Source organism: Chelonoidis abingdonii, chromosome 8, assembly GCF_003597395.2.
Source record: "Chelonoidis abingdonii isolate Lonesome George chromosome 8, CheloAbing_2.0, whole genome shotgun sequence".
NCBI lineage: Eukaryota > Metazoa > Chordata > Testudines > Testudinidae > Chelonoidis > Chelonoidis abingdonii.
The window spans coordinates 100,678,854-100,706,545 of record NC_133776.1 but is presented as its reverse complement, the minus strand read 5'-3'; the positions used below and the strand labels follow the sequence as shown (position 1 = coordinate 100,706,545).

At 45.0% G+C, this 27,692-nt stretch overlaps 1 protein-coding gene across 1 annotated transcript in view; it reads right to left on the bottom strand.

Moving 5' to 3' along the window:
* Positions 1-27,403, bottom strand: part of ARHGEF6 (Rac/Cdc42 guanine nucleotide exchange factor 6) — an 85,501-nt gene extending 58,098 nt beyond the window's left edge. Inside the window, 5 exon segments of the mRNA XM_032773193.2 lie at positions 1,246-1,447; positions 1,825-1,952; positions 7,963-8,047; positions 25,900-25,983; positions 27,154-27,403. Of these exon segments, the coding sequence (XP_032629084.1) occupies positions 1,246-1,447; positions 1,825-1,952; positions 7,963-8,047; positions 25,900-25,983; positions 27,154-27,318 (664 nt within the window). The 5' untranslated portion in view covers positions 27,319-27,403.
* Between the last annotated feature and the right edge of the window lie 289 nt (positions 27,404-27,692).

Here is a 27,692-nt window from a genome sequence, read left to right as displayed (position 1 = left end):
ATCTTGGTGCAGCTGTTACATTTTCCTTAGACAAAGGGAAATAGCAGAAGGACTGATCTTATGGCCATGTTTATATTACTGGTTATAACTTGGCATGTATCAAAGCAATGGGTTCTCTGTATCACTACTTGCACCAGCAGCGATATAAACTCATAGATACATTGAGGTAGTGTGGGTTAGTGGAGCAGGCACTGAAATGAGAATAAGGAGACCTATTTCCAGCTCTGCCACTGACCTGCTGGGTGACTTTGGGCAAGTCACTTCCTCATTTAGTGCTTAGTCCCTCCCCCCTGCAGTCTATTTACATGGTAAGTTCTTCAGGGCAGGGACTGTCTCTAACTACACCTATGTCCAGCGCCTAGCACAATAATATCCTGATCTTGGTTAGGGCTTCTAGACCTTGCTGTAATAAACAATAATAATTGAAAGGTAAAACTTTGTTTTCAAAAATACAACATTCGTCATCACAAAGTAGCTGCAAACGCGTAACAGATCTAACATGGGGAGCTCTATTTAAATGGAATTGGAACCACAAGAGGGCAGTTAACCAGGATGAGTTCTGACGTCATGATTGTTGCATAATTATGAAAAGTTAAATTTCTGAACATTTACAGGAAATTCAAGGCAAAACTGAAAGGAGTTAAGATTTCATCAGACAGGTTCTCTTCTCTTATGCTGCCTGCAGCTGAAGATGCATCTAGATAAAGCATACTGTGTGAAATCAGCCAAAGCTCCATATAAACAAAGTAATCGTTCCCTATGGCCATGTAGTTATTGCTGCCTTCCACGCTGAAATTGTGAGTGTTCACGATACTGCTCCCAGGAATGGCTACATCAAAAGGAAAATATGCACCAGACACATAGAAAGGTCTCAACAGAAAGTGAGCTCTGTGCTTAGAAACTGGAGAGACCAACTGGCTCCCACTTAAAATTGAAGGCAAATGCCATGGAGTCAACACAGCATGCTCTTCCTGTTTCTAAAGCCAGGGAAGCTACTCTGCTCCCACTCTGTGCTGTTCAGGCTGTGCAGTTTCAGATGGGAGTGCTGGCTTGAGGTGGGAAGAAGCTGAAGAGCAAGGTGTGCAAAGAGCGGGGCTGTCTCCTTCTATCCCTATTCCGGTCACTATTTCTGGTACAGCACTGAGCGCGCTAACGGTGCTTAACAAACAACTGCAATTCCTGAAAGGCGTCAGGGGACAAACTGCATTATCCTGTTATTCAATGAGCCACTGAAGATTTGCTTACCGGCAGACTTGATTTCTTTGACATAGTTACTGGGGAACCAGCCTGTTTTTCCATTCAATGTACCTTCCCACCAGCCCCCTTCTTCAACTCTGGTGACATAAATAATGTCTCCTTTATTCACCGAGAGCTCATCTTCATTGGTCTGCTTAAAATTGAATCTGGCCTTTACCACCAACTGATAACTACCATTTTCGACCATCTCCTAAGGAAACAAACATTAAAGAGTATTAGAAACCAATTCAAGGGATAACCAAAATTATACTAAGGTCACGAGGATACTATTCTTTGCATTTTTATGTCGCCAATAATATCACCCCTTTATCTAAAACCTTCCATCAGAGGATCATAATGTCTCTTACAAGCAATAATTAACCTTCACAATAGCATGAGAGGCAGATAAGTATTAGGTCCTTTGACATGCTCAAGATCATATAGCAATCCAGTTGCAGGGCTGGGAAGAGAACTTAAACTCTGATTCCCAGTCCCTCTGCTCTCATCACTAGAATGTGTTCCCTCTGTCTATGATAGATCAATGGTTGTCACCATTAGGCTTGATATTAGATTTTAAATCAAGAGTACCACAGGTTTCGACTGCCTCCTTAACACTCTTGAAGTTGTAGATGTTGTTCCGTGTAAATTAGTCTGGGAGCTGCTGGCAGCCGCACTATGAGATGATAAACGTGAACATGGCCTTTCTGATGGCTGATCTGTTGAAGGAAAAACATAAACTGAAATGTAATCTGTGTTTTACAAAATTGTCTCTATTTCCTCACAATTAAGAGAACAAATAAATGCAAAGAACTATAAAGTCCCCAAATATTTAGGGGCTCAGAGCAGGCATCTGAATGCTGCAGTGCTTATTTTGACTGGACCAATGCCATTAACCATGTAAATAGATAGTTTAAGATGTGTTACATTTTAGCATGATAAGAGATTATGATATGTCATCCTCTGATGACTGAAGGAAAACAACAAGACAGCTAGTGGAGATTCTTCCTCCGTTCCAACAGACAGAGCTTGCAGTTTTGGTCTCTATTCTCAATGCCACCTGCATAAGATGTGGGAGATAACTGGGTGGCTGGTATTTATGGCTATATTTCATGACCAATAAGTTTACTTGTTTCTACTCTAGCCACTTAAAATATTTGTCAAGTGATAAAAACCTGTTGGTCACTACAGACCTGAGCTACATTTAAACCAGCAGCATAAGTATTAGAAACTGCTTATACCACTATCAATCCCATGAACCATCCGGTCCCCTGCACAACAGAATTTTCACTCGTATGCTTCCAAGCAGAGAAATCACATTTTAAGAAATTATCACTCTCATTTACCCTCTGCTACTGTGTCACGTTTCCATGTTATTGGAAAAATAATCAAATCATGTTAGTTTCATATGCTGTCATTTGCAAATGAAGCAAAGGCAGATGCTATCATTTCAAGAAGCTGTAAAGTATAGGGGGTTTAAAGGCTTGCTATAGGTACTCTTATTCCATTTAAATATAACATAAGAACGGCCATATTGGGTCAGACCAAAGGTCCATCTAGCCAGTATCCTGTCTTCTGACAGTGACCAATGCCAGGTGCCCCAGAGGGAATGAACAGAACAGGTAATCATCAAGTGATCCATCCCCTGTCGCTCATTCCCAGCTTCTGGCAAACAGAGACTAGAGACACCATCCTGACCAGTCCTGGCTAGTAGCCATTGATGAACCTATCCTCCATGAATTTATCTAGTTCTTTTTTTAACTCTGTTATAGTCTTGACCTTTACAACATCTTCTGGCAAAGAGTTCCACAGGTTGACTGTGCGTTGTGTGAAGAAATACTTCCTTTTGTTTTGAACCTGCTGCCTATTAATTTCATTTGATGACCTCTAGTTCTTGTGTTACGAGAAGTAAATAGCACTTCCTTATTTACTTTCCCCACAGTTGTCATGATTTTATAGACCTCTATCATATCTCCCCTTAGCCATCTCTTTCCCAAGCTGAAAAGTCCCAGTCTTATAAATCTCTCCTTATACGGAAGCCGTTCTACACCCCTAATCATTTTTGTTGCCCTTTTCTGAACCTTTTCCAATTCCAATACATCTTTTTTGAGATGGAGCGACCACATCTGCACGCAGTATTCAAGATGTGCCCATACCATAAATTTATATAGAGGCAATATAATATTTTTGTCTTATTATCTATCCCTCTCTTAATGATTCCCAGCATTCTGTTTGCTTTTTTGACTGCCACTACATATTGAATGGATGTTTTTAGAGAACTATCCAGAATGACTCCAAGATCTCTTTCTTGAGTGGTAACAGCTAATTTAAACCATATCATTTTATATGTGTACTTGGGATTATGTTTTCCAATGTGCATTACTTTGCATTTATCAACACTGAATGTCATCTGCCATTTTGTTGCCCAGTCACTCAGTTTTGTAGCTCTTTGCAATCTGCCTGGGACTGAACTATCTTCAGTAGTTTTGTATCATCTGCAAATATTGTGACCTCACTGTTTACTCCTTTTTCCAGATCATTTAAGGCTATGTCTACACTGGCAACTGAATGACAAAACTTTTGTCGTTCAGAGGGGTTAAAAAACCACACGCTCAAAAGATAAACGTTTTGCCAACGAAAAGCGCTGGTGTGAACAGCGCTTTGTCGGCATGAACGCTCTCCTGCTGACAAAGCTACCACTGCTCATTGGGGGTGGAAGTTTTTTGTTGGTGGAAGAGCTCTCATGGCGACAAACAGCAGCTACACTGCGTGCCACCTTATCTATGGCAATGTTCATGAATAATTCTACCACTCCTTCTTGACTGAATTCTTTTCGTCACCCCCATGTAATCAAATTGCCTGATGCACACAAAGTGAAATCTAATTCTTAGCTCCTTGAATTGTACTGTTGGTAGCAATAACTAACAGGATGAAAACCCACTTTGCAAAGACAGGGTGTTTTTCTCTAAAATGTACTGACATTTGATCAGACTCGTTTCAGCTGTTTTCAGTGTTCTGAGGGTGGGCAAACTGGCAGGACTGGCATGTGGCCAATTTTAGATGTTTATCCATATGACTTGTTTTGGAAAGACAGAGTACATAAACCATAAGTCTCTATTCCTCAACCTATCCAAGCCATGAACAACAGTATCAAGAACATTATTTGGTTACTGTAGATTTTAAAGTTTTACCTCCTTGTATTACTGGTTCTGTACGTATGTAAATATTCAGGGACAAATGTAAAACGGACTCTGACAGTTTGGCAGCAAAACCTATCATTTATAGTACATCAAATTGACATCCTACCTTACGCCTGCTCCAAAATGGAATGGTGCTGCATGTAGCTCACCATATGTTGTCAAAATATGGTTAAACTAGCTGAGTTTTCTGTTCAGAGCTGGATGATACTATTTTAGGCGTATCATCACAGCCTGATAGATCATATTATTATAGCCTGATTTTTTCCCCTAAAATGAAAGCCTAACATTTGATATGCAATGCAGAGAGCTCCTGCATTCCACCTTTACACACTACTATGGAAAACCAGAGTTACCTTGCACGACTGCATCCATGAAGTCACCACGCATGTGGGCTTCACAAATATACACTGGTCTGGGTGTGCAAATGCATTGAGGGCGAGCACAAAGTCCTCTGCATGAGGAAATGGAGTGTGTGGGGAAGTATGTGCTCAGAGCAGCCACTAAGAGGAACCTCTGTTATCCACAGGACAGTCAGGCAGCATCAGGGCAAGATTCCCTGCACTGTCCCATTAAGATGACTCAGCTCCCAACTGGAGGGACTCCAGGATGCGGAGGCGTTTCAGCCCAGTGCTCCACTCAGTCCTGGGCCTCTCTGGTGAGACCACATACCTGGGAGCCAATCTGTGCCATCTGTGGCTGTGGTTTCTGGGACAAGGTCTCCTCTTTCCTGGGAACTGGGCCAAGCCACCAAATGGTTTGACATTTTAGAACTATAGCTTTTTACCTCTCTCCTTTTCCCAAAGGTTTTCTCCCTTTGAGCAATTAATTATGTCACAGGCATCAAGCTACGCTAACTTTTAACACAAAAAGCACATGTTCAGACTGATATTTCTCATGAAACTTCCTCTGATCCCAGTTTCACTGGCCCCTTTGGTAAAGTAACAACAGTGACTATTACATAGTAAGGCGATGCTCCAACTTTTACAATAACTGTACGAACAAAGTCTTCTGTTACCATGTTCATGCAGGCTCATGGGGCGACTAGCTTCCAAAGTGGGTGAATGCAGCAGTTGTGCTTTGGCACTTTAGCTGCATGAGCACAGATCTGCAGGAACGTGAGACAGCTTACCCCCAGCAAGCAGTGCTCATGAAAGCAAAAGCACTAAAATTCACAAGACAAAACAGATTTTCACTGTTATGCTGCCTACTGCATTCCAGACAGTTGGTGCCCTCTTCCTCCCCCAGCTCCCTGGTGGATGCATTTCAGATGCTCTATATGTAAATAGTTTCGGACAGAAAGGTGCTATATCGATGGAAAACTATTGTTACTACACCATAAACACTGCAAGGATTGGTGCTCTGGAAATACCTGAAACATATACACCAGACAGACAGAGATTATAATAGTCTTCAACGATCTCCCAGATGTATTAGGCAGAAACCTTCTTTCCTAAAACATCTAGTTTGCTGGCAAATAGTCCTGTTATTTACATTTTCATAATAAATACTAATAATGATGATAGCTAATGCAACAATCCAGAGTATAGCGTATATCACTAGCTCTATAATTACATCACTTGTTATGAAGTTTGCTGACACTACAGAACTTTTTCCAGTTACATTATGTTTGGTAACATTTCTGCTACCATATCAGACTTTCTTCCTTTCCAATTCTAAGATGTAGGACATATGCTAGGCCATATGGGAACTATTTTGCTTGATGTATGTTGTGTACATCCAAAGGCACTAAGGAATTAATGGGTACAGGAGATGGTTTCAACTGACTGAAAACAGGATCTTTTGTTTCTTAAATGTTTATCTGTTCCTGAAGTTCATCCCTTAGCTGAAATAAATCTTCATTTGTGATGGTCATCATAATTTCAAAAGCCAATCGGTCAATATCAGAGAGGATTCTGAGTTCATCTGCACCAGAGCAGATGAAAAATGAAAACAAAAGATCCTGTTTTCACGCAAATTTGCCTTACATACCTTCCAACTGACCTGCATTTTGTACTAGCATCCTATTGGCCCACAAGGATCTTCTGAATTGGCCCCATGAGGTCTTCTCATTTAATAGGCCCACTGAGAAGATGCACTGGGGATGAATTGCTGATCGTGGGCTTCTCAGACAGCTGACTAACCAGCTGAAGCAGTGGATCAGCTGGAGACCTGGAGGTAAGAACTTGTGTTTTCTTATCTAAGAGGAGCAGCATTCAGGAAAGGGAGACTTCTTTTAAAGGGGGATTGTCAGGTCAACTCAGGCCCCAAAATTAGGTTTTGTATATATGTGGTTTTATAAAACCTCAGCTCAGCAAAAATGTTTCTATAGCATTTTAATTCCAACGAGAAGGTTTCTTCCTTGTATGTCAGCGTTCCCCTGCAGCATTGCACTAGTGACAGCACAACTAACTAGGCAAGAGTGGGCATATTGTCCCTTCCCACCCTGAGAGAAATGCAAATTGGATTTTAAAATTCTGTGTGAATAACCTAAGATGCAATTTACAACATAACAAGGAAATATGAGAGCCTTTAAAGCATGCCATTTGTAACCTTGCAGAATTCTCTGGGACCTGATCCTGCCACTGGACACAGAGGTCTACCTGTGTAGATCCAGTTGCAAGATTGGGGCCGTAACGACCTTCCCGCCTCCAACCTCTTTTCAGATCTATGAAATGTAGATCTCTCACCAAACCTACCCATTAAGGCATCCTGCTCCTTTCCCCCCTCCCCGGCTCCAGAATAGACTGTGCCAGGAATGTAATTCTTTCCTACGGTCAGTACAGGGTGCAGAGAGTTCTACCTAATAAAGTAAGATTGTTTCCCCACTTATGGTGTTTAGTGGTTTGCTTTTGAACCTTCTCACTTTATATCTGATTTGACAGAAAATAAAAATGAGGAAAATGTGAGAGAACAGCTAAATATGGAGAACGGACAAACCAGATTTGCTCTGCCTGGATGACCTGCTCCTGCACTGACCAGAGCAGACAGTACTGTCAGTGGCACAGTGCACATAGCGGACATCTGATTCCTGATCAGGGACACACACTTCACAGACCTACACAAGGGAAAGCAAAGGTCATTGACACATTGGACTGAGTATCTGGCAATTCTGTGTGTTTAGACATTTGACAAATGTCCAATGCAGATGGGTCTACTTTTTTGTTCAAATTTTAAAATGCACCATTTAAAATTCGAAGCTTGCATTTGTTGGGGCTAGAGTCTCATTTATATTAAGGCCCATTTATGCTGATGCACTTGAAGGTCCATCTATACAGCCAGAACCATGTGAAGGGCCATAGTGTAAACAAGATTTTAACCTCCAAAATAACTCTCTCAGGTAGCACATTTCAGTCTTAAATCACTAGAAATGCAAATGTTAATCCCACTGTACCACACGCTCCAGGTGGGCAGTTCTGTCTGCCAAACCTTTGAAAATAATTAGAAATCATGAGTTACTAAAGATAGCAGATAATACTTACAGGTAGTAAGTATTTTTTTTAAAAAAAAATAAAGATAAAAGTTTTCATACCTTCAGTAGCTTTGTTTACAGCTGCTAAGGTACTCAGCACCTTGGAGAAATTTTCTCCGGAATACAGATCGCGTGCATCAAAGAGCTGTAAAAAAGGAACTATGTCAGTTTAACACAAAACATTTTATAATCTCAGTCTTACTGGCTCATTCTGGTAAGCAATGACAGTGATTATTAAATGGTCAAAAACCCCTAAGCATCTTTGTGGCATTTCAAATATAGGAAGAGGTTTTGGAGTTGATTTGCTCAGCTTCCTTTTAGCTTAGTGGGGTTAAAGTGGCAACAGATGTTGGAAAAAGGTGCATGTACCCATTCAGAGCAGGAAGCTATGGACATGAAAAGAAGAACTGTGTGACGTTTGCAAATGAGGGCCTTATCTTGCTCCCCTTGAAATCATTCAGAGTTTTGTCACTTGCTTGGAGGAAAAGAATGATTTCACTGCCATTTTAGTTATCTAAGTTAATGGGACTGAGAATGTAAATACTTTAATAGTGAAGGGGCCAAAACCAGGATGTTCTGCACTTACAACCTGGCATGCAGTACACCTTTACAGTTATCCCAGGCAGCAGGCACTCACTATCCAGTGTATAAGACATTCCATTCAAAAGGATTCATTGCTCCAGTTAGCAGGTAGAAAAAATATATATCAATGGGAAGGATTTTATTTTCATGCCAGTGACCTGTTGGGTTCAGTGGATCTTCTGGACCTGGCCTGTTAGAAACCATCATCACCATAGAGATAAAATTCTGCATTGTAAGTGGCATTCACTGTTTCATATCGGTCCAGTATAACAGATGAGATGCTTTTGGGGTTTTCAAAGCACTTTAGCTTCAGTCTCACTCTTTGATATGGGAGAAATTCACCTTAGTGCAGAGGGTCTGTGCAAATCCTTTCAAACCACTTGAGCGGGGTTGAAGAGGTACAAGAAGCCTTGTGTGGGGACACCACCTGCTCATTCAGAGGCATACTTTGTACTGGGGCTAGAGCTATAGTTCTGCAAAGCCAATGAGCATGGAAGGCCTTAACCACTGTCCAGTCAGACACTATCCACTGACAGATTCTCCCGGTGTGCTAAAAAGTACTTAGTGAAAACAAGCACAAGATCATTCATTATCTTAAAAAACTCAAAGAGGGGCTACTCTTTAATGGGGCCCTTTTTCATTTCCAACATATGGTTCCTCATGCACCTTTACCAAATTCCTAATAAAGTCAGAAGTAAAAAGTGCCTTTGCCCTCCCCAGAATCCAAGTTTCTATATTCTCTCTCCCTAGACGTATGTGCCACACACATTGCAAAACATCTGAGCAGTAGGTATTATACAGTAGGTGAGGAAGACAATAAAAGACGGTTACTTACCTTTGTAACTGTTGTTCTTCGAGATGTGTTGCTCATATCCATTCCAGTTAGGTGTGTGCGTGCCGCATGCACAGCCGTCGGAGAAACTTTTACCCTAGCAACACTCGACGGGTCGGCTGGGCGCCCCCTGGAGTGGCGCCACCATGGCGTCGCATAAATACCCCAGCTGACCCGGCCACCCTTCAGTTCCTTCTTGCCGGCTACTCCGACAGTGGGGAAGGAGGGTGGGTGTGGAATGGATATGAGCAACACATCTCGAAGAACAACAGTTACAAAGGTAAGTAACCGTCTTTTTCACCAGTTCTGTAATAGACCAAAATAACTGTATTCCATAGGAAAAGATTCAGAGCTCTCCTCCTCCATGAAGTATTTGGATCTACTATGTATTCTTATTACTACTTTCCTTTACATAACTAGAAAATGCCATCCAGCCTGTTGAATTTGAGAGACACAGACAGTCTGCTGGTTAGAAACAGTGGATTTTTTCTGATTTATGAAAACTTTCCACCACAGGATCATCGGGGCCCATTGAAACCACTTCTGCAGAAGAGTGCTCTCTTTCTGTGAGTGAATAGCTGGACACCCAAGCCACTAATTCAATTCAAATTCTTCCAACAGTTGTAAAAGCTGTTATGGCTGAGGAGCTTCCAGGCCAAATAAAACAACTCCATCTCCACTTTAATGCAGAATTTTCATCCATCTAAGGAACAGGTATGAGATGTCCTACATTGCCTCAAAAAAAAAACAGTCCAGCTAACACTGGTTAACATTTTTTAATTTTAAATTTTTGAATTTCTAAAATGAGGGAGATTTAGGCTAAATTTTGTAACATTTCTTCTTCTTGTGCTCGGTGTTATTCTATGGTATTCTATTAACCTATGAGAAAAAGCTGATTTCATCCTAAGGTAAGCTTATTGCATGAGGTAGGCATCACCCTAATAAGAAATACAATGAGGGGGAAATACTGTTCTCCTTGTCATAGTTTACTCCCCGAGAGTGGTGTTAAAGTATCACCTGATTTAATTATAGCCATTTATGCCAGCAATTCATATACAAATCTTCCACTGATTTCAATAGGAGTGACATATAGTTTCATTTATTAATTATTTGTATTACAGTAGCACTCAGAGGCTCCAAGTGAGAGCAGGACCCCTTTGTGCGAGGCACTCTACATACACACTATAAGAGACATGCCTTTAACTCAACTTACAGTCTAAGAAGACAATAGCAGGGCCAAGCCTAAATGAGGCTTTACTTCAACTTGGCATGGTCTAAATGAAATTAGATTGTGATTTTTTTAAGCCTTCATGCTTTTATTACTTTTTAAATAAAAGTGGCATAAAAGCTGAAGACTTTAAAACAAATTTTCCCCAATCACAAAATTCTAAATTTCTCGGACATTTATGTCACTGCTATTATGTATCAATCAAATGATCACTTGGTCATTCAAGTGGCCCCTGTCAACCTTCAGAGTGAACTAAACTTGACTACTTTTTATTAATTATTTTTATTAATGATTGTAAGCAAATGCAATCTTTGTGTAATATTAATAGCTTAGGAGACAAATACTCTGGTTAGGCAAAGAACATGCACAGCACATNAATTCCTCAGCATTCAGCCATGCAGGAGCCACGCCGTGAGGTGGAGGGATCGCAGGTCCGGATGACAAAGCCTCCCGTGCTCCTGGGTGATCAGGTCCGGGACACAGGGGAGGGGAAACGAGCGGCCACTGACAGATCCAGGAGGGTGGTGTACCAGGGTTGCCTGGGCCACGTAGGTGCGATCAAGATTAGATGCGCTTTGTCTCTGCGGAGTTTGAGCAGAACCCTGTGCACCAAAGGAAACGGAGGGAAGGCATACAGCAGACAGTGGTTCCAGGGCAGAAGGAACGCATCCGTTATCGATCCCGGGGAGAGGCCCTGGAACGAGCAGAACTCCTGGCACTTCCTGTTCGAGAGTGAGGCGAACAGGTCTACGAGGGGAAACCCCCACCTCTGGAAGATGGAATAAATGATGTCCGGCTGAATTGACCACTCGTGGTAGAGGAAGGACCTGCTCAGCCGATCTGCCAGGGTGTTCCGGACTCCCAGAAGGAAGGATGCTACTAGGCCTATCTGGTGGGCTATGCAGAAGTCCCACAGGTGAATGGCCTCCTGACACAGGGGAGACGAGCGGGTTCCTCCCTGCCTGTTGATGTAGTACATGGCCGTTGTGTTGTCCGTAAACACCGAAACACAACGGCCACGAAGATGCTGTTGGAATGTCTGGCAGGCTAAACGAACGGCTCTCAACTCCCGGACATTTATGTGGAGGTTGAGCTCTTGGGCTGACCAACGACCCTGAGTCCTGAAGCGGCCTAGATGGGCCCCCCAGCCGAGGGATGACGCATCTATCGTCAAGGTCAGTGAGGGCTGCTGTGGATGAAACGGCATCCCCGCACAAACCAGGGACGGGTCCAGCCACCAGTCGAGGGAGCGTAGGGGATCCGGAGGGATGGTGACAAGGACGTCCATGGGGTCCCTGCTCGGGCGGAAGACCGAGCGGAGCCACGTCTGAACAGGCCGCATGCGGAGCCTGGCGTACTTGGTGACGTGTGTGCATGCAGCCATATGCCCCAGCAGGGCGAGGCAGTTGCGAGCCGAGGTGAGATGAGCGGCTTGCAAGTCCCGTATAATTGATGTGATTGCTTGGAAGCGGGTCTCGGGCAAGTAGGCTCTGGCGAGGGAGGAGTCCAGGGTCGCTCCTATGAAGTCCAGCCTCTGTGTTGGAACCAGCGTGGACTTCTCCACGTTGAGTAGGAGGCCCAATCGGGCGAAAAGGTCCGTGATCACGGAGACGTGCTGACGGACTTGGGCTTGCGAGGCGCCTTTGATGAGCCAGTCGTCGAGATACGGGAAGACATGTATCTGCTGCCTGCGAAGGTGTGCGGCGACGACTGCCATGCACTTTGTAAAGACCCTCGGGGCCGTAGACAGGCCAAAGGGGAGGACAGCGAATTGAAATGCTGCTTTTGATGGAACCAAACTTCCTTCGGGGAAAAAGTGTATTGGAAGAGCCTCCTTCATTTCCGAAGAGGCGTATCTACCCAGTTCAGCTCTGCTTCCAGGATCCAAAGAGGGGATAATAGTTCCAGGGAGACCATGCGGAATTTTCAACTTGAGCAGCCCACTTGTTGAGTCCCGCAGGTCCAGAATCGGTCGGAGGCATCCCTTGGATTTGGGAATGAGGAAATAGCGGGAGTAAAACCCCTTTCCCCTCTCGGGTAGCGGAACTTCCTCTATGGCTCCTGCGGCGAGGAGAGACTGCACCTCGTGCCAGAGGATTTGCTCGTGAGAGGGGTCCCTGAAGAGGGGCCAGGAAAGGGGGTGGAAAGGCGGGATGAAGCAAACTGGAGGTGGTATCCTTGCTTCACCGTGCGTAGCACCCACAGGTCGGAAGTAAGTTGTGACCACGCCGGAAGGAAGTAGGAAAGGCGGTTGGAGAAAGGGGGAAAAGGATCCTGTACTGAGTTTGGTACGCCGTCCCCGGGCGTACCTTCAAAAGCTGCCCTTGGGCCCTGGTGGGGCCTTAGAGGGTCCTTGAGACTGCCCCGCGTGGGGGCCGGACTGGCGCCTCCGCCCACCCCACCCACGCCTCCTGTTGAAGTCCTGCCTGTTTCGCGGCGAAAGTACGGGCGGCGGGGTTGGGGCCTAAAGGGTCTACGTTGGGTCACAGGGGTGTGCATCCCGAGCGACCTCATGATGACCCTGTTGTCTTTTAGGCTTTGCAGCCGAGGGTCAGTTTTGTCCGAGAACAAACCCCGGCCCTCAAAGAGTAAGTCCTGTATGGTGTACTGTAGCTCCAGTGGCAGGTTGGAGACCTGGAGCCAGGAGGTTCGCCTCATTGTGATGCCTGAGGCTACAGTCCTGGCAGCCGAATTGGCCGCGTCAACGGATGCTTGGAGAGAGGTCCTGCCAACCTTCTTGCCTTCCTCTACAACAGCTGCAAACTCCTGGCACGAGTCAGGGGGCAGCAACTCAGTAAAGCAGCCAACCTCCTCCCAGGTGTTGTAGTTGTAGAGGCTTAACAGAGCCTGCCGGTTGGCCACTCGGAGCTGTAGGGCCCCTGCCGAGTACACCTTACGCCCCAGCAAGTCCATCCGCCTAGCCTCCTTGGATTTCGGGGCAGGCGCCTGTTGAACATGGCGCTCCCTCTCGTTTACTGATTGTACAACTAAAGAGGAGGGGGGAGGGTGGACATACAAGTGTTCGTACCCCCGGGAGGGCACCATGTATCTCCTCTCGACCCCCTTTGCAGTCGGCGGGATGGAGGCTGGTGACTGCCAGAGGGTATCGGCAGTAGCCTGGATGGTCCTGATGAATGGTAGGGCCACGCGCGTCAGGGTATCAGCGACCAGGATGCTGACTACCGGATCGTCCACCTCCGGCACCTCCTCTACCGGGAGGTTGATGTTAAGAGCCACCCTACGGAGGAGGTCCTGGTGGGCTCTTAAATCTATCGGCGGCGGCCCCGAAGAAGAGGAGCCTGCCACGGCCTCATCCGGGGAAGAGGAGGAAGATATTCCGGGAATGAGAGGATCCTGGATGGCACTCTGTTCCTCTGGTGGTTCTTGCACAGAATGCTCAGGGGAGTCTGGAGGATGAGTGACATGTTCCTCTGACTCGTCCGGAGGTGGGCGGGATATGGAAGCTTCCGGCGCCCTGCGTTCCGAAGCAACTGTAGGGGCCGGGACCAGGAGAGCACCCTGGGCTTGATGGTATGCCCAGGGTGTCCAAAAGGACCTCTGCTGAGGCCCTACATCATGGGGACGTGTGTCTTGGAAAAGCCCCATGGGCATCTCAGTATCATGGTCCTGGCCATAATAGCTACCTGCCTGTGAGGAGGCAGACTCCTGTCCGGAGGCCACGGAGGGGCAGCAAACGTAGGCACTGAAGTGCCAACAGACTTTGCAGCTCTGGGTCGTGGGGACCGGTGCCGGTATGCATAGCGGTACCGCAAGCCTGACTGGGACCTGCGACCGGCTCGGTGCCGGGAGGTCGATCGGGATCTCGAGCCCCTGTGGCAAGATCTGCTCCGGGAAGAACGGTCCCTGTTGCGGTGCCGGGAGCTCGACCGGTGCCGCGAGTAGCGGGATGGGGAGCGAGAAACAGACCGGTGCCTTGAGGGCGACCGGTACCACGAGCCCGACCGGTGCCTTGGGGAGCGGTGCCGTGACTGCGATCGGTGCCGGGGCGAGCGGTGCCGTGATTGCGAGCGGTGCCGGGGCGAGCGGTGCTGCGAAGTTGAGCTGTGGCGGGAGCGGGAGCGACGCCGCGATGTTGAGCGGCGATGAGAGCGAGACCTCGAGCGGCGGCTGTCTGGAACGGTGACAGAGGACGGTCTAGATAAGAGTGGCTTGCCTCTGGAAAGACTCACGCGTACTGGCGCTGCCGGGGACACGGGCGGTGCCGGGTCCGTCATGGCAATCAGGTCTCTTGCCGCTGAAAAGGCCTCCGGTGTTGATGGCAAAGTCAGCTCGACCGCGGCCGGTGCCGGGGAGCTTCCAGGCGCCGGACTCGACGGCCCGCGCGGGGCTGGAGTCAACGGAGCTGGTTTAGGCAGTGCCGCAGCCGGGATCGGTGCGGGGCGGTCTGCCTTAGCCGCAGCCTCTGTATGTGATGCGGGCGTAGAGGAGCCTGTCCGAGGCTTAGCCAACTTCGACCTCGGAGAGAGGGAGCGGCGCGGAGTTGCCTTCGGTGTCGTCTGCGGTCGGTGCCGCGGAGCCTTAGCGGTACCGACCTTGCTCGGTGCCGTGGGGGCGGCCTCGCTCACCTGCTGGCTTGTACTCGGAGCCGGCGAGGGTGCTAACGCCGCTTCCATGAGGAGCTGCCTGAGTCTAATGTCCCGCTCCTTTTTTGTGCGCGGCTTAAATGCCTTGCAAATGGGGCACTTCGACGATAAGTGCGATTCCCCGAGGCACTTAAGACAGGAGTCGTGGGGATCCCCTGTCAGCATTGGCCTATGGCAGGCCGTACATTGCTTAAAGCCCGGTGAGCCAGGCATGGCTACGGTACCGGGCGCGGGGTAGGGGGAGAGCCCCAGGCCCCGCCAAAACTATACTAACAATTATACTAACAACTATAACTCTAAACTGTCACTAATCTAATTAACTATGTAAAACAAAGAACGATTAAGGTAACATAGAACGAAGATAAGTGAGTAGCTAGGGAAAATGTGGAGGTCAGCTAAGCCGCACTCCACTGTTCCAATGACCGACACGGGCGGTAAGAAGGAACTGAAGTGTGGCCGGGTCAGCTGGGGTATTTATGCGACGCCATGGTGGCGCCACTCCAGGGGGCGCCCAGCCGACCCGCCGAGTGTTGCTAGGGTAAAAGTTTCTCCGACGGCTGTGCACGCGGCGCGCACACACCTAACTGGAATGGATATGAGCAATCACTCGAAGAAGAACATGCAGGTCTCGGTTTTAAAAATCTATATAACCACTTGGATCCTTGCAGTCAGGCATTCTAGGAGAATATCATCTGCAAGAAGAGATATTAAAACCACCCCTGATTAAACTCTAATAAGTGGAAGCAGAAGCCTCCCCATTTAGAGTTGTATGAAAGAGTGTGTTAAACTTAGTAGCTCCCTTTTCAAACAACACTACTCCAGACTACCCAGACTTATCCCTTTGATACTTCTATAACTCTGTAAGATTGAAGGAAGTTTCCACATATATATTGGGAATACTCTAAGCAGATCTTCTAATGTGTGTGCTGAATCTATTCTTGGGTTGTTTCTGTTAGACTCCAACAGAAATGGGCCATACACGATCCACTGGTGTCCGAAGTTGTTTTTCTGCAGTAGGTGCCACCTGAGCAAGGGTTTCAGCTTTAAATAGCAACATTAGTTCCTCCCTCAAAAGGCAGGCTAAAAGAGCTCATGAGTGCAGTGACCCCATGGGCAGTGACTAGTGTATGTGATGTCACATTAGCACGGCTTCATTCTGCCAAGTCGAAGATGAAAGTAAACACTGGGATTGCAATGTTTGCTTATGTTTTCTCTGCTGTGTCATTTTCTGGGTCACGTCCTTTTCTTTCCACTTCAGCAGTCAAGGAAAACAAGTCCAGACTTGCAACGGTGCCGTCAGTATTTTTTTTCAAGGAGTGATTGAGAACAATTCTTCAAGAAAGCAGTGATCTCTCCAGACCCAGAATGAATGGGTGCGCTCATCTTCATTAGATTTATCCTCTGTGTGCGCGCGCGCACACATGTGCAAAAGAGATGGTGATGGAAGGAAAGAAAACAACTTTTAGGTTTATCTACATGGAGGAAATTGACCAGAATAGCGCTCTGAAATAACTGTGTCCACGTAGGGAATTATTCTGAAATAACTACTGCACTTAAAATTCACTCCATACCTTATTCCAGAATAACTTTCCGTGTAGACAAGCCCTTACTTGAAAGATATAAACTCTTCTCCTGTTTCTCCTGTCTCTAATTTTGTTCTCTTAATTAAAGGTGAGCTGCAAATCCAAAAGGAGAAGTGCGTGTGGCACTTTCCACCGATACTTTATGATAGTAAAAGACAAGAGGCCAGCTCCTCAGCTGGTGTAAATCAGTGTAGCTTCACTGAAGTGAATGGACCTATGCCAATTTACCCAAACTGAGTCATAGTGTTTTTCCTACATTAGAAATAACAGATCCTGGCTTCCTCCTATGGAAACATGTGGCCGCACTGGTGACATCATATTAGGATAAAATCACTTGCAGCTTTCCCAGTCCTCAACTATTATGGGGAGAGAGGAAGTGAATAGAGGTGGGAGCTTGGAGGGAGATTAGAAGAGCAGCAATCCTTTCCTGTGGATCCAGGTGCTAAAGGCGCAATCAAAGAAGACAAGGCCATTGTAGAGAAGCTAAATGAATTCTTTGCATCAGTCTTCACTACAGAGAATGTGAGGGAGATTCCCACATGAGCCATTCTTCTTAGGTGACAAATCTGAGGAACTGTCTCAGATTGAGGTGTCAGTGGAAGAGGTTTTGGAACAAACAAATAAAAACAGTAATAAGTCACCAAGACCAGATGGGATTCACCCAAGAGTTCTGAAGGAATTCAAATATGAAATTGTAGAACTACTAACTGTGGTATGTAATCTATCATTTAAATCAGCCTCTATATCAGATGACTGGCAGAGCGCAAATGAAATGCTGATTTTTGTAAAAAGGCTCCGAGGGCTATCCTGACAATTGCAGGCCAATAAACCTAACTTCAGTACCAGGCAAACTGGGTTGAAACTATAGTAAAGAACAGAATGATCAGACATACAGATGAACATGATATGTTGGGGAAGAAATAACACGGTTTTTGTAAAGGGAACCCATGCTTCACCAATTTTTAAGGAGGTCAACAAACATGTGGACAAGGGTGATTCAGTGGATATACTGTACTCGAATTTTGAGAAAGCCTCACCAGAGGCTCTTAAGCAGAGTAGACAGTCATGGGATAAAAGGGAAGGTCCTTTAATGGATCAGTAACTGGTTAAAAGACAGAAAACAAAGGTGAGAATAAATGGCCAGTTTTTTAGAATGGAGAGAGGTAAATAGCAGAGTCCCCCAAGGATCTATACTCGGATCAGTGCTGTTCAACATATTCATAAATGATCTGGGAAAAGAGGTGAACAGTGAGGTGAAAAAGTTTGCAGATGATACAAAATTACTCAAGATAGTTTATTTCAAAGCAGACTGCGAAGACTTACAAATGGTTCTCACAAAACTAGGTGATTGGGCAACAAAATGGCAGATGACATTCAGATGATAAATGCAAAGTAATGCACACTGGAAAACATAATTCCAACTAGGCAATTAAAATGATATGGTCTAAATTAGCTGTTACCATTCAAGAAAGAGATTTCGGAGTCATTGTGAGTTCTCTGAAAACATCCACTCAATGTGCAGCAGCAGTCAAAAAACCTAACAGAATGTTAGGAACCATTAGGAAAGGAATAGGTAATAAGACAGTAAATATCATAATGCCACTATATAAAACCATGGTACTCCCACACCTTGAATACTGTGTACAGGCCTGGTCGCTCCACCTAAAAAAGATATGTTAGAATTGGAAAGGATATACAGAAAAAAGGAGAACAAAAATAATTAAGGGATGGAATAACTTCCATCTGAGGAGAGATTAAAAAGACTAGGACTGTTCAGCTGCGAGAAGAGAAGAGAAGACTAGGGGGGGTTATGACAGAGTCTAAAAAATCATGAATGGTGTGGAGAGAGTGTATAAAGAAGTGTTATTTACCTCTTCACATACCCAAGAAAGAGGGGTCACCCACTGAAATGTATAGGCACCAGATTTAAAACAAACAGAAGGGAGTACTTCTTCACACAGCACACAGCCAACCTGTGGAATATGTTGCCAAGGGATGTTGTGACCAATATATAAGTGCGTTCAAAAAAGAATTAGATAAATACATGCAGGATAGGCTCATCAATGGCAATTAGCCAACATGGTCAGGGACACAATCCCATGCTCTGGTTGTCCCTGAACCTGTGACTGCCAGAAGCTGGGACTGGATGACAGGGGATGGATCCCTTGATGAATTGCCTGGTTCTGTTCATTCCCTCTGAAGCATCTGGCACTGGGCACGGTCAGGTGACAGGATACTGAGCTAGATGGACCATTGCCTGACCCAGCCTGGCCACTGTTAATTTCTTAAGGTCTGCAGAGGGAGAGACATTCCACTCATATTATGTGAGAGCTGTCGCTGCTCAGCACCTCTGAAAATCAGGCCCTAACATATTTAGCAAGTCACTAACTAAGAACAAAACCTAGGGATGTGTGTGAAAGTTTTGCAATATCTGGATTTATTATAAACCCAGTATGTGAATGAGGTTCACCAAGGGTTAAGACCCTTTTAGCAAACTGGAAATAAATTAGGGCTTTGGATGAAAGAAGGCAGATTTGCATGGTTCTAACACGAAACCAGCAAAACTCAGACCATTAGCACAAGCCCAAAACTCAAAGTGAAACAGACAGCAACGATATAGACCCATGTGACCAAAAGAGAACAACGATTTGTGAACTAAGACAGCTGTACGTCCACCTGCTGGTCTAACTACTAGGCAGTCAGTCCTTTTCGGCAATTAGGACCCTAATCCTGCTTCCACTGAAGTCAATGAGAGTTTTGCCATGGATTTCAGTGAGAGCAGGAACAGGTCCAAACTTCTGTATCTGTGAAAACCAGCAAAATTGAGATATGCCAGAAGAGTGGGGAATGTTTTTATCAGCACTATCCAGTCCGTGCTCTGATGAAGAGAATTTCCTCAAGGAAGATTCTGCACAGCACAAAATAGCTGGTCCCACAGTGGTAGCAGCACTACCTTGGTCACACCTCCATCTTTCCTAACACCCGAGGTACCAGCCAGTCCTTGTGCATTGTACCACTTTTGTGCATGGCACCTTCTCCTCATGAAGAGCAAATCCAGTTTTCCAACTTGACCACTATACATGTCACTTATGCAACTTGTGCTGGTCCAGAGACATTTGGGACCCTGGTATTTCTTGTTTGCTCGGGGCCCACCCCCTCCTATTTCACCCAGTACCTATCACCCAGAGCTGAGCTCAGCGCCCCAGTACAATTGTTTCTGCTCCCCACCAGCCTTGGTTGCATCCTCTCTCCAAACGTAAATAGCACCGAACATTAAAATATGTAGACAGCGGCTTCAGTCAGTACGGGGCACGGACTGCCCTAGCTCCGCGTGCACTAAGCACACGGCGGGAAGCCGGGCACAAGTGGCAAGTCGCTTTACCGGCTGCCACGGAAGGTCAGAGAAGGGTTTGCAATGCCAGGCGGCGAGCAGGGGACTTGGTGGTAGAGGCTGCCACTGAATCAACGTGCGACCGTGCTCCGGGCTGCAGAGAGGAGGCTGCTGCGGGGACTGGACACTTCCCACGCGCCCTAGCCCCGAGCAGTGCGGGGCAGAGGAAGAGGGGGCAGCCGGCGCTCGGCAGCAGGGCAGGGGGCACCGGGCACAGCACAGGGGCCGTGCAGGCAGCGCAGGGCACGGAGGGGCTGCCAAGGGGCACCCAGGGCAGGACTGCGGAGGGAGCGGCGCGGGGGCGGCGGGCACTCACGGCAGGAGGAGCCGGCACTCAGTCTCCACGCGGCGCAGGGCGGCGTGGCGGCCACCCCCGGGGCATGACAGCGGCCCCCGGGTCTGTCCGCGGCGGAGGCGGCGCTGCTGGGTGCGGAAGGCGGCTGCTGGCTCTGACCCGGAGCCGGATCGCGGCGCTAGGAAGGGGAAGTGACAGGGAGCGCCTCCCCCCAGCGCGCACGCTGCGCCCGGGTCCCGGGAGCGCACGGCCAGGGCGCCCCAGCCCAGGACGAGCAGCGGCTGCCCCCTTCCCTGACGCTCTACCGGCGGTTCCCGGCGCACAGAGCCGCTCCCCCGCACTGCAGCCCTACACTCAGCGCCCGGAGATGCCTAGTGCCCAGTGCATCTCTCGCCAAAGCGAGTGTATCCAGCTTGCAGCCTCACCAAAGGCTCGGTGCATCGGCTAGCAGCTTCTCCTACCAGCCCAGCGCTGAAGGCAGCCCTGCGAACAGGTTAAATAAGGGAGAAACTCAGTTTCCCCTTTGCCAAAGGAAAAGGAGCTCCCTCGCTTCGCCCTGGCTGGGGAACGGGGAAGCGCTCTGGCTGGCGCAGGAGCTCACTCATTCTGTTTCCATCTCTTTTAATGACTACCTCTAAAATATTGTCATCCCTCTGCCCAATAGTAGCATACGTCAGGACCTGAAGTCAAGGTGTTTTCTTAGTGTAACTTGTTTTATTTACATGATATGCATCAAAGAATCATAGATTATTAGGGGTTGGAAGGGATCTCAGAAGATCATCATGTCCAACCCCCTGCTCAAAGCAGGACCAATCCCCAAATGGCCCCCTCAAGGCTGGAACTCACAACCCTGGGTTTAGCAGGCCAATGCTCAAACCACTAAGCTATCCCCTCCCCCCAGGTCTCAGTCCTGAAACAAAAGTGGTCACAAAATCAACCAGGGAATCCTTGCTTTCCAGAGTCTCCACCCAAACGCCAGTGCATGGTTTCCAGAGAGCAACTCTACCCCAGGAGAACCACCTCACCTACTGCTTGCCACAGCGCCCTCAAATAGAAATCCACCAAACTAACACTGCAGCTTTTCCCCATAGCCAGCCTACAGTGCTCCTGCGGTAGGAAAAAGAACTTGTCAGACTATGTGCAACAGCACAGGTTGATGCTCCCACTAGCACAATACCTTACCATGAAAAATTAGTAGTAGTAATGACCAAAAGAACTGTCAGAAATATCAAGAGAAGGTGATAGAAACCAATATGGATCTGATATCCAGGTGGGATAAAGGCAGAAAAAAATCCAATAAAAGCCCAATATCAAGAGAATAAAGGCAAAGAGACAACAGACTGTTAAAATGAAAGAGTCTCCTTTCCTAAACTTTTTGAAAATAGAGACAAATTGCTATGCAGAGCCTTGTGAAAGAGTCACAATTTAATCAAGGAAGTGACATTTTAAAAAATAAAATGTAATTGCCACAAGATAGCAAACTCAAAGCCTCCTGGCTCTGTGTGTCCATATGTTCAATTACAACCCTGCTTCCGCCTGTGAAATTCCCAGTACACTTCAGCAAAGTATTTGACTGCATTTTAGAAAGGAAAGCATAGAATCACAGAATCTTAGGGTTGGAAGAGACCTCAGGAGGTCATCTAGTCCAACCCCCTGCTCAAAGCAGGACCATCACCAACTAAATCATCCTCATGGCTCATGGAAGTATTGGACTGAGATCTAATATAAAACAAAATTTTGGCCCCAATCCTGCTACACACTTCTGTACATGTTTTACTTTAAGCCAATTTGTAGTCTCTCTGAAGACAATGAGACTAACTCATAAGCTTAAAGTTAAGCACATGCAAAAGTGTTTACAGGATCAGGGTCTTAGAACCTGCAGCCCAGATTTCCAACTGCTTAGAACTGCAGCATTTATGGTCCATACTCTACTATCTAAATATTGACTATTGATTATACGATTTAATCCAAACATCTGATTAATTTTGCAGGTACCTGGCTTGGTTCAGAAATCCAGCCACTTGCAGGAACTATTTTCTCACACCAATAACCATTTTACCTTGGTAAATAAAGATCTCCTTCTTGTTAAAATAAACAAACATCCAGTCAAATTCAGCCCTCACATATGTGTGCATGCTAGGAGTTGCATATAAGCATGTGAAGGTAAAATTTAATAATCTACAGGAGAGGAAGGATGGCCCAGTGGCTAGGGTGCAAATTTGGGATTCAGGAGACCCAAATTCAATTCCTTGCTCCATGACAGGTGTCCTGCATGACCCTGGGCAAGTCACTCAGTCTCTCTCTAGGCCTCAGTTCCCTGTCCGTACAATGAGGATAATAGCATTGCCCTCTCATGCAGGGCTGGTGTGAGGATAAATACATTAAAGTTTGTGAGGGACTCAAAGAATATGGTAATGGTTGGAACCAAAAATAGATATTGCTGTTGATTCTCCACCTGAATAAACTTATCCTTGATTTGCTTGTGGTGTCACTAATACTGTGGAAACTGATGTGAAGTCACCAACAAAATGTTATGACATGAGGTAGAAAGAAAGTGCAGAAGCTGATGACCTCAAAATGAACAGTATTTCAGGAGATGGGTTTGGAGGGAATGGAGATGGGAAAAGAGATAAGAGATGCTTTTTATCACTTGGTCTAGCTTAGACTTTTAAGTGCGTCCTTGAGCATGTGAGTATACAGTATCTGGTGAGCCTGTGCAGGAGCTTTCTCCTTGCTTTGTATCTCATGGCATCCTAAAAAATTGTCCTTTCTACTGCACCTCAAATTGCACGCAATTTCATCACAAATCTTTCGGTCCCTCTGTTAAGTGGTTCTTACACAGCCCTGCCTCACATCTGAATCATGGTGGGTGGGGAAAGCATTTACACTTTTTAACTCAGATAAAGTCAATAGTGACTGTAAGTCATGACCACCTGACAACTCTCCAGTGCTCTGTGGAGGATCTCCAGTGATCTGTTGGTGGTCTGAGTCTGGTTCGTGGAGGTCAGGTTCACATGTTACTCCACAAGAGACCACCAGTGTAATTCACACCCAGCAGTCCCAACAGAGAAAATAAGGAATGTGCCAATACCTTCTTGCTCCCTAGAAATGGTCCTTTCAGAACAAGCCTGGGGTATGTTGAGGTGGGAGGGAGTTTATTGTAGATTATGTAATACCAGATAGTATACAACACCGTCTTTTTTTTCTTTCCTTCCTTCCTTCCAGTTTTTAATTCTCTTCAGTTGACCTGCCTTTCAGTCAGGTAGCTGAGGTTTTCCCATTGTCTCACCTGACTTTCTCTCTCCTTCCTTCTCTCCATCTCTTCTCTGTATTTTCTATCCTAGGCTTGCTGTTTCCCTCATGCCTGAGTGAGTCTGAGCTTTCCCTGGGGACAGCAAACCCTCCCTACATCTCACGAAGTTCATTCATTTCATCTCCCTCTCTATCTCTCCCCACTGAATACAGCTGGCTGAAATTCTTCCAATTTAGCCATAATATTGAAATTGGAAAAAAATGGAGGAAATGATTTTTTTTGCTAAATTCCCATTTTTTGACTAACTATAGTGCAAAGTTTACATTGTTCAAATTTTGAAGTAAGTGCCAGTTCTCCTATTGGCCTCAGAGACAGTACTTTCCATAAGTAAAATTCAGTGGCAGTACCTGAGTGAGTAAGGCTTTGCAGTATCTGACCCCTTTGCGCTAAAGTTAAGGAAAAGCAAAATTCTTGTTTTCAGAGATGTTTTTACAGTATGACTGTTTCTGGTATTTCTGATAATTACGTGAAAACCAAGAAATTGTTTGTTTAAATAATGGCTTTTTATTAATGCCATGTGCTTCAATTAATATACAGACTAGCCACCAGTCCAGTGGTTTGGGCATTTATCTAGGATGTAGGCAATCCTGGTTCAAGTCCCTACTCTACCTGATTTGGAGTAATTCTTCCACATCCCAGGTGACTACACTTGGATATTCTGCTCTGGGTCTCTCATTCTCCTTCATTTTGACCAGAAATTCCATCCTGGACCCGAAAGCCTCCCAGAAGAAAGTTTGGTCTAAACTGACATGTTTCTGCAAATCAGCATTTTCTGACAAAAAAAGTTTTGTCAAAAAATTCCCAACCAGCTCTACTTATTTCCCTTGAAAACAGTATTATTTCCCCAGACTCATCATTAGTACTCTAAGGAAGTTAATGCCAAATTTTCAAATAAACTTCCATAGTAAGATGTCATTGTAACTGTGTGAAATAAGAGGCTTTTTTTTTTAAAAAAGGCTGTTTTAAATCAACTCAAGGGATGCCACATGACAAATCTGAAAGAACACAGCAAAATTAGCTGAACTTCTATTTTTAAGAATCAGCACAGTCATTTAGGCCCTGATCCCAAAACCTGTTGTGTGTGGGCATACCCTTCCACTCATAATGGGGTTAGGCTTGGGCACAGGAATCAGCTTGCACTCATTGGGACCATATAGAAGGCCCATTCCGCAACCCCTACTCACTTAATCAGATGATATTTACGTAAATAATCTCTTCGATTTCATTGACTTTTTCTGTGTGAATAAAGGCTACATCTATACAAGCATATTTTACAGAATCAGGCCCAATATTTGTACAGCATTTTAGGATCCTGTTGTAATAACTGGGGTCTATCAGGCCTACCCCAATTGTAAGTTTAGCTATTGGAAAGTAAGTGAAAATTTATAACTCTTTCTTCCCCACTAAGAAAGGCTGTCTGACAAAAGAAGACTAACATATGCTCTCTGTGAAAAAGGGATTTAGATAGTTTCTGATTAAGTTTGTTCTGTTAACCAGTCAATCTGAATTCCAAAATGCCTTCTTCTGATTCTTTTTTCTCCTGTGTATCCTGACCAATGTCTAGACTTTGGCATGAATTTTTTAGTATGTTTGCCATGGGATTAAGTAGGCTAAGGTCTCTGTACTCAAAACTTGAAGTTTTATTTAACTGTTTAGTGTTGTACAGAGACAGGGTCATGTTCATACCTTTGACTCCCTGGAACCATTTATTCTATCACAATTAACACAATTGTGAAGAAAGACCTTGGATAAATGCAAAGTAGTTTTAATATTACTACAACATAAAGCCAATTCAAGCAAGGCTGAGGATTGCATGAACTTTTCTTTAGTACCAAAAAATCTTCAACAGGATCAAACTGCTCAGCTCTCTCTAGAAAGAATGTTATTTTTAGTATATGTTTCTATTTCAACATTTAGTTTCATCTCAAAGACTGGAAAGGTGTCTGTTCAACTCTGAGACCCTGTATTACATTGGCACCATCTCTCTGAATCCCTGTCCTGAATAGTCAGGAATCCAGACTCTCATGTATTTTACTAAAACAAGAGATCATCAATAATGATCAATTTAATTTCCTGCTATGTGGTCTCATTTAGGAACATTCACAAGGGAAACAGATTAGCAGAATAATAATTTTAAAAAGTGTAATGGAGAGAAGTGGAATAACTTACCTCCACTTTAAGTGCAGCACAGCCTTTTAAGAACTCCTGAATGTTACTGATGCAATCTGCTTCATTTTTGGGCTCCAGACAATACTAAAGAAACAAAACCCAGACATCATTATTGTATTACCATCAGGACAGTCTCTGCTCAGCAGGCTTGCATGGATATTTGACATGTGCATCTTATTCTGAATTAGGGAAGCTTTTTATGGGGAGGTATGGGGGTGGTTGGCAAGCTGTTGAACCAGGAAGAGCCACTGGAGGAAGTAATGCATAAATCTAAATGGTCGGCATATTGTTTTGAATGTCAGCATATAACACTGCCCTAAGTGATAGTGAGAAGCTTGACCTTTATCAGCCCACTGCCCAAAACCACCACTACATATGTAAATGGAGATATATATCCAGCTAGCTCAAGCTATTTTTTGTAAAGGCTCCTGTTCCATAGAATGGGGAGGAATCTGTTTTTTTCTATCATTTTACTGACAGCCTGTCCTCTGTGTTGCCATTTCCTCTCTCTCATCAAGCTCCTTCCGCTTTTCTGTTTGCAGTTACTTATTGCTGATTTGAACTGTCTGCCTACGTACGAAGTAAAACTATAACATGATGTACTGATTTGGTTTAGCAGCTTCAAAACACTGCAAATGTATTGGCCAGACCAAATACAAACTGCCACTAATGAAAGGTACTTTTATTCCTAGTTGAGTCCCTTCTCTATCTTCTTATTTTTCCTGATTAGCAAGATATTAGTACATTCTTTATGGAATTGTCTTGAAAATTCAGGCATTATATTTACAAGTCATAGATACATTATCTAAAACTTGGAGATTTGACCTCTGGTTGAGTAAATAAATATTTCTACTTCAAATACAAGAGCATACATGAAAGTCATGCCAGGACTTAGCCATGCATGCATAATTCAGCCAATTCCAATTGTAAATGCAAGCAATATGCTTTTGTGATTGTTTCTTGTTGCTGACAAAATTTCTCTAAGAGATTACACATTTTTAAAAAGCTACAATCCAAATTTATATTTTACTTATATCCAACTAACAATACAGTATCTTTGACCCAAGGTAAAATACTGGAGTCTCTCTGAAACTCAGATGGCATCTTTCCTTGCTTCCCTCCTCTAAAAAGTCATTAGAAACAGTGCCTGCTGGTAAAATACCATGCTTTGGTTTCTCAGAGTATTAAAGACATGCAACAGTGTGGCAAGATGCTCCTGCCATAGTGACCACCAAAATACACTTAAGAAGTTACCTTTTCCACATGTCCTGGAAGAAGCCGATTAACCAATTTGCAAAGTACTACTCCATCTTTCAGAGAAACTTTCAGGAACTGCTCTGGATCACCTATCATCTTTTTGGGGGAATTTAGAACTCCTAATGAAATAAGCCATGTCACAATTCGCTCTTCTGGATTCATCGTTAAGAATTCTGCCTTCACTGCAGAAGTTTAGTGCAGCTACGAGCTCTAACCCACATCCGTGATTGCATCTTCCTGCCTCATCTAGTGACTGCCGAGCTAAAGTTTGAAACAACTTAATTCTGCACTGGAAACCTCTGTACGTGTGATTTTTTAAAAAACAGAAGCTTTGCTCATTCTAAATGAAGAAACAAGTTCGTGGCTGTATAAATGGTTTCAGGTCCTTTATTATTGTGCTTAAATATGGTGAAAGTAAGTAGAACTTTTGTGTTGAATGGTTGCGTGTAAATAAAAATTAATATCCTCTCTCTCTGTTTAGATATTTATATCACACCCATCAGTATCTTATCTGAGTACTTTATCCTAATATAGGG